The following is a 13138-nucleotide window of genomic DNA, read 5'->3' on the forward strand; positions in this document are numbered from 1 at the left end:
GACATCGCATAGTGTTCCAAAACTGGCATTTAAAAGATAAGCTCGTGTGTGAGACTTAAAATTTGCTAATTGAAGTAAAATAGAGTCTTTCAACACAAGGAAGGACTTCTTGGGGAACAAACACCTGGGGGTGAATTATATGGACTGCAAAACCAGGACAAGGATCATAGTAATGATTAAACCAGTTTCCAATGCAGACAGAACACCAACTTGATCCTGCCTGCTAACTTACCTAACTGATGTGTGCAGGCCAGCATCAACCTTCCTAAACAACAGCAAGCCTCAGCAAGGGGCCAATATCAGAGTGCATGGTACTTAAAATTAAAAGCTGTTTTGCTCTGGTGAAAGCCATCCTGCACCTCTTCAGGATGCAGCAGGTAGTCTGGAACTTCTGCTGTCTTGAAAGACACTGGAGAGTGGTTATATGGGAGATAGCAGACATCAAGATTTTTCCTTGCTGCACTTGAGGTTTTGATGGAGGAAGCAAAGAGAGGACTACCCATAAGGGCCAAGCAGTTTCCCACACAACCTTAAGTAGAAATGCAATCACAGTGAGAAATGGCAAGAGCCAAACCTCACGGATCTGGACTGAGCACCACAAAAAATGTTCAATGACCTCAACGCGTCAGTGAAATCATCTTCACCAACTGCACAGCTATCCTCAGATGCTGCTTTTATATTCCACCGTCTCTTCACCCCCCATAACAACCTCTGTCAATCAGGACTCATACTCACCATGGATTCATCACTCACGTGCTGAGCACTCCTCTAAGTCTCACAGCTTCTACACACGAGAATTTTCAACCAAGGCAGTTTCTCACTCATCTATTCTTACATTTTGCTCTCCCTGTTTTCTTTTCCCAATTCCTTGGTCTTCCTTTGCTGAATTCTGTTGTTTTCCCAATGAGAATTACAGCTTTATTTGGCAATGTTGCATGCCTTTTCCTTTGATCTAATACTTTCTTTATCTTGTCTTGACAGGCATGTCTGGACCATGTTTTCTGTTGTGTTTTTTTGCCTTAAAGGGGATATACGTTACCTGCAAACTATGTTACCTTTTGCTGGTTCACCATCATACTTTTTCATGTATTTAGGCAAATTCTCACCTCATGCCTTCTTATTCAGACATACAACCCTGATTTGAGATGGAATTCAATCATGTTCAAACTTAATATAAAGTTCTTCCAGATTATGAAGATGTCCACATCAGCCTTGGGTGGTGGGCAATTCCACAAGCATACTTATGGGCCAAACTATTCTGGATCATTGATTGAGCAATCAGCTAGCACTGTAGCATGAGCAGATGCCACAGCAGTGGAAGCTCAAGTTGCCACCTTACAAGCTCAGCTTATTGCCATACAAGCTCAGAAACCTGCCATCATACATTACATTCTGATTCTTGTTATGATTTGCCAACACACTATAATTTCAGCTGCTTTGCATGAACGGTTTCGTAAAAATGACCTGCAGCTTCACATGCACCACAAAATGTGTGCAGATACACCTGGACCATGTCAGAAGTGATTCAACAATTTCAGCATCCCAAAAAAATACATACTGCAGAACAAAGTTTTGTTCCCATAATGTCCTGCACCATAAATGAACACAGCTGAAATCTGGACAGTGTCTGAACAGTTGGTTAAAGAAGAGCTTTGATAAGTGTTTACTAACACAAATGATCATCAGCAATACAGATTGATTCACATTGCGATATATTGTCTGGGAACCTCTGGCACCAAACCGTAACCATTGTTCCTTCACAATTTAAGCTGCACTAGTCACTACTGTTAAATCTTACAATTAATATTTGTATTATATCAGTTTGGTAATTTGGAGACACAACCAAAGATCCCGAACCTTCACTTTTTTCCCGTTAAAACCACAGTATTGTTCCCAAGCAAAATTTAATGCAGCAATAACGTTGAATAGTTGCTGTTTTTTGACCAATTCGCCATCCCATCCCACCCTTTCCCTTTCTCTCTGAAAGTTGTTAACTCTAACTGGTGTCATATTCCAGCAAAAGTCCAGCATTTTGTCTGAGTGAACACTGGTATTATATAAATCACACTTGGCAGTGACTTTTTCCCCTTTGATTGCAGTCAACTTCAAAAGGTTGCTTCAATGATCTCTCAAGCCACCGTGCATGTGCACATTCAGGCAGGGTTGTTAGATGGTGAACCAGAGGCGAAAGGCTGACTGATCTTTTCCAGCCTAACCTGAGCACAACAAGGCCACCTGTAGTTCTCCAACTGTGATCACTGTTGAAATCAGCACAGAGCTGCAAGGCTCAGCTACTCCACAGAAACTCAACAAACCACTGACAAATCCCACCACTGTTTAATTCAATGATTTCTGAAGATATATACAACTTAATTTGTGGATTGTGTCTATGACTGGTGTTCTATTACTGTGTTGTAATTAAAAGTAATTTACTGTAATGGCTGTTTTGTTATATTTCTCAGATACAAGTTATTACCCAGTGGAGTACACGTAAAACCTGAACCCACTGGCAATGTTGTTCTATGAAGAACAATTAATTGCACAATAAATATAATGAAATCAAGCTCTTGTTACTGCAATCTTCCAGTTACAAAAATTGGTCCTACCTGAACTCAAGGAAAAGAGGTGGGAATTCTGCAGACCCAATCAAAGGTACCCAAGTGACACTGAGTGGGACTTCTGCTAATGCTCAAATCCAGGTACGGGATCACCAGAGCCCTGGGAGCTGGGCTGGCTGCTGTAGTGATCTGCAACTGTGTCTGCCTGGCTACAGAATGAGAATTCAGGACGTCACCCTGTCACTTCAAAGGGGAGCATGCCAGGTCAAAACTATGCCAAATAAAACTGGCTACAAAATATTTAAAGCTGTCCGAGGAAGAGATAGAGAGTTTTAAACACTCATTAGGTGAGGATAATTGAGCAGCACCCTGGAATACTTCAGTTGGTGATGTCAGAGCCCAAGCTGTCGATTACACTCAGCTTCAATATATTTGGAAGCTCCACGGAATAAATAAATTCAGAGACCTCTATGGAATGCAGCAAATCCTTACTAAAGGTACCTGCAGTCACCCAAAAGACTCAACGGCTGCCTACCTGCAGAACCACAGGGTCAGACAGCTGAGCAGATTGCTAATGCCTTTGCTGGAAACGTGGAGGCTGACTGACTAACGCTTCTGGAAGATGGCAGCATCTACCAAGGCAGCCAGTCTTTGGAATCAAAAGATAAGATAAAATCTTTTAGTCACATGCACATCGAAACACACAGTGAAATGCATCTTTTGCGTAGAGTGTTCACACTTCCGGCACCAACATAGCATGCCCAGAACTTCCTAACCTGTACGTCTTTGGAATGTGGGAGGAAACTGGAGCACCCGGAGGAAACCCACGCAGTCACGGGGAGAACGTACAAACTCCTTACAGACAGCAGCCGGAATTGAACCCGGGTCGCTGGCGCTGTAAAGCATTACGCTAACCACTACACTACAATAAGATTTCTCAGGATATCTGCACACCGGGCCATAGCAACAGTACAAAGAGAAAGGAGAATAAAACTATGCATCCATAACATGTGGCACCAGGAGTCTAGTCCACATCATGCAATGATAAGCCCATCCTGCATATTTATGTGAAAAATACTGTAACGATGCCTTTCACCTCTAGAAGATAAGGTGAAATAAATTCAGAGGGGGCCATAGGAACCTTTCAAATTTGTAAACGTAAACATAGCTGATCTGTACTTCATCCACACTTGAATCATAGCTCTAGTTGCAATCAGCTGGTAGTCTTGAAAATTTCTATCACTCAGCATCCATTCCCATTCCCAAGGAAGAGCAGACCATATTTATATATTTGTATGGAAAAGGACTGTTTTTCTGATCTCACTACAGGTTGTTTTGTGTTGGTTGGCATCAAGCTTCCCAAGTTATTGGAAGTGGACTCGTGCAAGCAAGAGAGAACGTTAGCTGTGGAGTACTTGATGGACCAGTCTCCAGAAAGTGGTTGGTGAATATGCACAATAAAATGCCCAACACATTTCTAAGTTTGTCAGGAAGCTTGCTTTCAATATCAAGGTGCTCGGAGTGGTCTGGCACCAACATAGAGGGGGCACGGCAGTGTAGTAGTTAGCATAATGCTATTACAGCGCCAGTGACCCGGGTTCAATTCCTGCCGCTGTAAAGTGTTTGTACATTCTCCCCGTGTGTCTGTGTGGGTTTCCTCCCACATTCCAAAGACGTACAGGTTAAGAGCTGTGGGCATGCTATATTGGCGCCAGAAGAGTGGCGACACTTGCAGGCTGCCCACAGCACATTCTCAGTAATGCAGAAAGATGTAAATGTAAATGTGCCTAATAAATAAATATCTCATCTTATCTTTTCAGGGTGGAAGTGAGGGACATCACTGTTCATGGACTCATAAATCCAACCATGATGCTGCAAATGATGGCCCCTGTTGCTGCACAAGCTGCCACCACCCAACGACTGCAGCCATGCCAGCTCAAACTTCTACTGTGTGTCACTGATCTTGCAAAAATAGAATGGTACCAAGAGGGGTGGTAGGTACGGGACTGTTGGAGAATGGAGACTTGGGGCTGCAGTTGCTGGAATGAGTTCTTCACACAGAGTCTGTGCGGAAGTGAACACCTTGCTTACATTCTCCTGTGCTAGTCCTCCACTTTATCCTCCTCCTTCTCCTCAGCTGCTCACCACACAGCCTGTGGATTCACACTATCGAGGTTGTGCAGATCACCACAAATCCAAAAGCCCACTGTGTCACGTATTGCAGACTCCTCCCCCAGGTGGTGGAGGCTTTGTCACAACAGATTGTTCAAATCCACCCCGCATGGCCCGTGGTTTTCATTGTATGCACGCTGCCAAATGTGAACGGGTTAGACACTAGAGTTGGTGGATAACCCTGACTGATCAGTAACCACTCTTTGGTTGCCACTGTGGTTCAAAGGCAGCTGGCTCCATAAACCATCACTGAATAAAAAGGCATTGTGACTGCAGATGGATACACTGGGCATTAATCTGAATGATTCACTGTTTATGTTCAGTCACCATCTGAACACTTGGAATGAGGCAGAGTTAACATGGGGCACCCACACGGGACAGAATGCAACCTGTGCAAAACTGTACCAGAGCACAGCCTGCTGTCCTCAGAGAGCCACATGACCTCCGGTAAAACTAAATGTAATCACAGAATTGTAGAATCGTACAGCACAGAAACAGGCCTTCTCGGCCCACCTCATCCATGCCAACCACATTACAGATCTACACTATTCCCATATGCCTGCGTTACGCCCGATTCCCTCTGTGCCTTTCCTATCCAACTACCTGTCCAAATGCCTTTTAAATGCTGTAACTGCATCTGCTTCGACCATCTCCACTGGCAACTCGTTCCAGAGAACCACCACCTCTGTGTGGAAAAACTCACACCTCAGATCTCCTTCAAATTTTTCTCACCTTAATCTCGTGCTCTCTAGTTCAAGACTCTCCCGTCCTGGGAAAAATACTCTCCATTTCCTATCGATGTTCCTCATAATTTTGTAAACCTCCAAGGTCACCCCTCCTGCATTCCAGTGAGGATAAACACAGCCTATCCAATTTCTCCTCGTAACTTCAAGCTACATTCCAGCGAACCTCTTCTGCACTCTCTCTATTGCTACCACATCCTTCCTGTAGCATGGAAACCAGAGCTGTCCACAATATGCCAAGTGTGATCTAACCAGTGTTTTGTAAAGCTGCAATATGATGTCCCAACCCTTAGACTCAGTGCCTCAGCCTGTGAAGGCAAGCATAACAAATGCCTTCTTCACTACCCTATCAACCTGTCTCTCAATTTTCAGGGAGTTGTGGACTTTCACTCCAAGGTCTCTCTGTACATCAATACTCCTAAGATCCCTGCCAGTCTAAATGTCCTACCACACATATCCTTCCAGAATTCGACTTGACTTGCCAAAGTATATTACCTCATAATTGTCAGGATTAAATTTCCATCTGCCACAGCTTTGTTGTTTTCAATATATTTAAATGACTCCTTATCCAAGTAATTTATATATATCACACACAAAGTTCCCAGCACTGATCCCTGTGGTATATCACTTGTTACAGACTTCCAGTCAGAAAAAAACATCCACCACTGCCCTCTGCCTCCTTTTAATCAAGGCAATCTTGGATCCAGTTTGCCAAGGTGTCTTGGATCCCTTGTGCCTTAACCTTCTGGACCAGCCTACCATGCATGACCTTGTCAAAAGCCTCATCGAAGTCCACGTAATTCAGGTCTGCCGCTCTACCATGATGCAGATAGGTCTCTTTGAATAGAGAGACCCAGTGACTTCCCCTGTGTAACACTGGATGGCAAAATGCGAGATACCGCAAATGAATCCATCATTCTGGAAGGAGGCAGGTGCATAATATTCATTGTCAAGAGACACCTACAGAACCACTGATAATACATTCTTATCCTGTGATTGTGGTTACAACAGGTGGTAGATAAGGAAATACAGACATCTGCTACTTTGTTCATCACCGAGATTCAGGTAGAGTGGATATAGCCTCCTGCTGAAAGCCTCCCCTGTTCTCCTCCTCCTGTTGTCACCAGTTTCTCCTCCTCTGTGTGGCCTTTAAATATTGTCCCAGGGGAGGAATGTGAGAGGAATGATTACAAAGGTATCCATGTCAGAGAGAAATTGGTTTATACCAAAGTCTGATCAGCATCCAACGTACTTCAGCATCTGCTAGAATAGCCGCTTTCATTTTCTGCTGAAGACTTCGGAAACATGAATGGACTCTGGGAAGCAACAGACACTCGCTGAATCACAGGGATAGCAAGGGCAAAACCTACCAGACTCTCGCCCGTCAGTAGCTGATGAACAGTTTAAATGGTGCTAGTTGGGATGAGTTACAGGTTAGAAGGGAGATGTGATCCTGGCATCGGAACACACACTCAGTCTTGTTTTGTCCTGTTCTATGAGTGATGATTAGCAAGAGCATTCAGCTCCAAAATGGCAGTACTGGATCAGCAGACCACGATGATATTAAGATCTGTTAATTCTCTACAATTCCAGAGTTTTTCAGTGTACGAATACCAATGCATTTACCAAAATGGTACTTAGCCCTGCTAATGAATGCTTTGCATACCATTTTGGACCTCAAAGCTCTTTTAATACCCAAAATGCAAATGCAAGCAAGTCCAATATCATTTTTATTGTTTATTAATTAGCGCAAGTCAATAGAGTCAGAATAATTCTCTTAACATGAACCGTGTAGTACTTAATATAGATGTCACTTGCCATGCAACAAGCATTTGAGTTTTCTAGTTAAGAATTTCTTACAATGGGTTGTGCCATTTCCATCTATTTCCTAATGTTAATTTTGCATGTTGATTTCAATTGCAGCGCTGTGTAACAGAATTTGACCACACAAGCTGGCTCGTTATAAACCAGGCAATAGAGCACCACATTCTGGATAAAGTGTTTAAACACTGTTGTCTTCTACCTGGTGGTACCAAAGGACAACTTTGGCAGTATGTGGAAGTCAATGCTCAAGCAACCCAATGTGAGTGATACATTTGCAGCACCAACCACACCTCAGAATGCAGAGTGCCAAATACAAGGAGGATGAAAGCTTGGGGCTGACGAGGAGTCTGGGGAGAGAGGCAGCAGTGGGTGCAATCAGGAGCTGGGGATGGTATATGGTATCAGACAGATCACTCCTGCTCAGACTGGCTCACGTTCAGGTAAATTGAAAAAAAATTTGTTTTATCCCCTGAAAGACCACAAGTTTGTTAGGTTAAGGTTTCAGAAAACACTGCAACATCTACAGTACATACAGGGGTCATACGTAATTCAAATCAAGACCAGATTTAGGAGGGAAAATCATCCCAGGGCTGGTTTCTAAGGTTTGCCCTGGAGATACCCCAGTACCCTTTGCATAGAACATGTCCCTGGATGGAATGAGAGTGTCCACAAAGCCCATCACTAGTCCATCTAGCATCTGTAAAAGGGGCATTGTACAATCATGCATCAAGGCCGAGATCATTTATGTACTGAAAGACAATGTACATTTACATATACAATAGAAACAAGACAAATTAATATACTTGCCTCATTGCTGGTCAAGAACGCATGGCTTGGATCTGCCATATTCATGTAATTATTGTTCCCTGCAAACTGAAATAGAAAGGAAAAGCCATTAAGTTTACAGTCATTGAATTCATTCCCACCTGACTTTGAAACATTCATGGAACTAGAGGTTGCCCATGTCCTTCCTCACATGGGAAAACTGAACTCACTGTTTTGCTCTTAAATCACAGAGTACTGAATTTAAGAGTTCCTCAGAATGCTGAACATTAGAAATGGATGCTGTGTAAATTCATATTGTTTCAATACATTGTTAGAAATAGTTACAGCAATATATCCTATAGTTAGAAATCTGGGTTTCCACTTTACAGCATGGAATGTAAGCAAAAGTAATTGTTTTACAAAATGTCTCAGCTTTTGTGCTATTATGAGTGAAGCTACAACTTTTCCTAGGTACTTCAAAACACTCCATTCTGTTCGATTTCAGCTTAATTTAACCTGATGCCACTTCAGTTGATTTTCCAAAGACCACAGGAGTAAGTTTGTTATTAGATTATATCAGAGGCTTTAACTCTCACAAATTCACGCTATTGGCAATAGTTTCACTGAAAGCTGGGCCAGCAATGAGATGTGTAGAAATGTCTAAACCTTGACACTACTATTAATTAATGGTTTATGAAGACCTAATCATTCTGGACTCTAAGCCAATTAAATAAATGTACCAGTATATTCAATGAAATGTACATATTGGCACGAGCAATGTTTCACTGGATGGCCACCCAATCTATAACATTCACGACGGCTTTTAAGACTTTAAAGCAACATTTTTGTTGGCTCCTGCGGGTGGTATATAAAATTTTCATGACTATGCCAAGATGCAATGGCATCTTCATGCTGAGTAGAACCAACACAACTTGACATCTGTGAAATATTCAGTGAGTGAAGCTATGAAATCAATGTAATTTGAAAGCAGTATAATGCCTTTGATTGTATATAAACGACGAGATAAACAGCTTTATAGTTAAACAGTATTGGGTTTTTTTTTGGCTTGCTGTGACAAGGGAATCATAACAGCAAGAACAATAATAGTGAAAAAAAGGGTCAGGTTATATTTTGTGAAGCAAATTTATTTAAAAAGTGTGGCTGAAAAAAATTAGGGAAGAATCAATTAAACATTAAAGAACATCCTCAAGAAAAACAAGCTTGCATTCAACATAATTTCATCAGTTTATTCAGAAGGTCCCAATGTGCTTTACATAAAGTCAGTCACAATTAAGATTTTAAGTGAACATATCTCCAAAAGGAACAAGTGCAGTCGGCACATGGGAACACCATCACTTGCAACTTCTCCTCTCATTCACACAACACCCTGACTTGGAACTATTTTGCCATTCCTTCACCGTTCCTGGATCTCCATCCTGGAACTTCCAACCCAAAACCAGAATGGGAATACCTTCATCAGAAGGATGGCAGCAGTTCAAGAAGGCAGCTCACTTTCTCAAAGGCTGTTATGGATGGATAATAAGTGTTGGACTTGACATTGACATCCTTATAAGAAGAAATGAATATTTTAAAAAGATGAACAACAAGATCACAGAAACAGCAACAAACTATGTGGTATTGTTAAATTATAGTAAAGCAATTTTAACACCCATGAAACAGACAAGCATGGACCAATGATACAACCCAAGCAAAGCTTCTCCAGGAGCACAGAATGACCTCAAGACTACACTGAAATATTAGTCTAGATTGACAGTTCAAGCCCGAGAGCCTATAATTCCAATCAGTTTAGATAACTGATAGAGGTGAGGCAAAAATATCCTCCAAGTCCACTGATGCAAGAAGACCAGTCTCCATGACAAAACGTGGGTTCATCCACCCACATGCTGAAGTTGACAGCTGGCGTGTATAAGATAGGCACAACTGCAGTACTCAACCCCTTAGAGGTCTGGACTGCCACAAGAGTCCCGAGTCAATCAAAATAATGTCAGAGTGTGCAGTTGGGGGAATCCTTACAACTAATGAATTCTTTCAAAATCTCCATTTTGACTTTATGCAGAGGTGTTCTGAGCCGCTCATTCACAAGTACAGTGATAAAACTACAAACTCGGGTTTCAGTCACGTGTAGACATGTTCTCATTCTTTTGTACCTCTGTTAGTGACTCAACGTAAATTGTTGTTTGTTTCTAGTCCTGCAAAGTGCCACAGTATGTTTTGTGGTTAAAAGTACTGTATGAATAGAAGCTGTTGTTGTATGAAGTCAGAGAACACGTGGTTGACTGAATACCCACCAAAAACTTAGGCCCATTCTCCCAGAATTCCTCCATTCCTAACTCTCATCTTTGAGGAACTGGTCATTCAGCAGATATCTGATCGATTGGTCACAACCAATTTCTACAAGTAGCTGACAAATCGCTTAGCTAGAATTCATTGCAAAATGTGGTAAATCCAGTAGTGCTGGGAGGAAACTAGGTTTCGGTAATGGATAGGTGCATAGTTTGTAAACGCCACAGTTTTCAGTGCACAGCCCTGATGCCCTCATTGCTGCTCGATTAGAATGACCCTTTCAGAGGAAGAGAGTGATCCAATCCAGAACAGCACAGGGCAGCAAGACGTAGGTTGCTGATTGCACCAACTCTGACTCTGACTCCATGGTTTTAACTTCAAGTCTCTGAGGAAAACAGCCATGACCTGAAGCAGTCTTGTCAAGTGACATAAACAAAGGGTCAGCAAATGTGGTCTTCCTCATCCACATGGACTGCAAGAATATACTTGAATTTTCATTTTAATTTGTGAAGTGATGGGACTGCATTTACTTGTGTGCAAACAATGACTTCAGAGAATGGCATCAATATTACAAGACAGAAGTTGCTGGGCAGGTGTTGCTATTTCTCCTTTGTGTCAGCAGTGGTCCTTATCCTACACGTTCAGTTTCTCCTTCTTTTCATTTCCATGTCATTTAACCCATTCTTAAACATCAAGATGATCTCTGCATCAAGGATTAACATTAGTAGTAACTGCACTGCCCCATAGCCCTGGTTTAAAAATGTTGCCTTTGCTCTCTCCTTTCACTTAAACTCCTCAGCTCAATGGAAAGAGGTCGTATCTATGCTCTTGTCATAATTTTAAACAGCTCTCTGCAACCTCCTCTGATCTATTGAAATGAGCCTCAGTCCTCCAAGTCCTGGTCTGCCGATATGTTTCCTCCTATTAGGCAGGATCCCACTGAAAGGCACTTTATCTCCCTCCACCCAATGAAAGCTGAGCAGAACAGAATTATGAAGTAAGTATCACGGGAGCACAGGGCAACTTGATTGATGGCTGCTGAGTCAAATTGGTGGCCTCCAATTTCATGCAAACACAAAGCCCAATTTTAAGACACCTTTTAAAATCAAAAAATGTTTACAGCACTTTGCATGAATGTTAACAAACAAACATTGGCACTGAACCACAGAATGAGGTACTGAAAGAAGAGAAAATGTATCTACAGTTTAATGGATAAATGTCCAAGCAGTTCTTTTTGCTGCACATACAACTCCCATGACCCATTTTGACATGGGTTGGTTGAGATGCTTCCTGACTCAGACCACACCTCACAAATACATGCAAATCCAGATTCGATTGATCTAACATCACCTCAAGAAACTTTTCATGATCTGTTAATTGGAGTATCTGCCACAATCATTCCAACCAGTAAAATCCATCATGCCAGAAATGGAGAGTTCATAAAGTACAAAACTGAAGCCAGGAGGGGCAAGGAAGGTCACCGCAAGGACCTTTGCTGAGGCTTTCCTCACCCCTTGCCCCACTCTTACCTGTCCAATCACCACTTCTTCCCACTACACACGACTCATTCACAAAAGCCATCTCACACAGGCATTTGACTTGCCCAAGTGCCAGAGAGCACCTGACATACATAACTTTCATTCTAGACAAGACACTTGTCCAGTGAAACCTTATTACTGTTAAAATCCATTGGGCCTCAAAGGAATTCCTAGCGAGGAAGTTTGGTGCTTTGATCCTGTTCTCTCCCTGCAAGTTTGAAGCCTAGAGAATGAATTTATACTGGTCCCTATTCCTTCAAATTCCTTCTTGTTGGGTGGAATTTAAAACTGCTCACAGTCCTTGCAAGGTAATTTATCACATGTTGAGATGTTTCCAAGGTGCAGTGTAAATGCCATTGTTTTCTCATAAGTACAATATGCCCTGTAGTCCACAAACTGTTACCAGCCAAAAATGGATTAAAAAAACCACCTTCCCAGATAGAATCCCCCGAGGAAAGTTGGAGGTGTCTCTCTCCACCTGCCCTCAGCAGTCATTAGCAAGCAGTTAACAAACCCTCAACCATTATTTGCCCTCCTTCTGCTTTTGTCAGTTGCCTCTCAACACTTTGTCCACAGGAGTAACGCTGAGAATGGCAAGGACTACATGGCTGGCAACCCTGACGTTCTTGAGAAGGATATGAATCAACATCCATTCCCTGACATCCTGGTTTCATGCAAGAATAACCCCCCTATCAAAAACAATGTCATCCACCACATGTGGAAAGTGATGCATCTTGTGAAGGAAGGGGCCCCATTTAAAAGAAAAAAAGCCAGGTTTTCCAACTCCTTTGGCATGCTGCCACATGAGCCCCTGTGCTTAGGCATCAGATACAATTAATTAAGGATACAAATAAAGCTGGAAACAGAGTCAATCCAAACAAATCTGGGAAACAACAGAAGCTGGCAGCTCAAAACTACAACAGACGTTTGGTTAACAGGAATGCCAACTCTGGTTGGGTGTTTTATTCCTGGAAGCTTCATCACATGACCTCCCACCTCCAGCCTTCTGCCACTGGTGTACTTTCATAACGCACCAGAATGGGGTTATCGTAACTGTTTGTGATTCTGATCCCCACCCCATCACCAATGTTTATTTTTCCCCATATTGGTATTGGTCCACACGGATATAACAAGCTCTGGCTTTGAAAGCTAATTTCCTGAATTGTCTGCACATAGGGACTGATAGTTTCCCCATATTTAAAAGTATAGTGACCTGGTTGAAAGATAGGACCAT

At 42.3% G+C, this 13138-nt stretch overlaps 1 protein-coding gene across 1 annotated transcript in view; it reads right to left on the reverse strand.

Annotated features, from left to right (window-relative positions):
* tox3 (TOX high mobility group box family member 3) overlaps positions 1–13138 on the reverse strand; it is an 81509-nt gene that overhangs the window by 22741 nt on the left and 45630 nt on the right. The window contains 1 exon segment of the mRNA XM_052028781.1: positions 8105–8170. Coding sequence (XP_051884741.1) covers positions 8105–8170 — 66 coding nt within the window.

The sequence above is a fragment of the Pristis pectinata genome, chromosome 13 (genome assembly GCF_009764475.1).
Source record: "Pristis pectinata isolate sPriPec2 chromosome 13, sPriPec2.1.pri, whole genome shotgun sequence".
Taxonomy (NCBI): Eukaryota; Metazoa; Chordata; class Chondrichthyes; order Rhinopristiformes; family Pristidae; genus Pristis; species Pristis pectinata.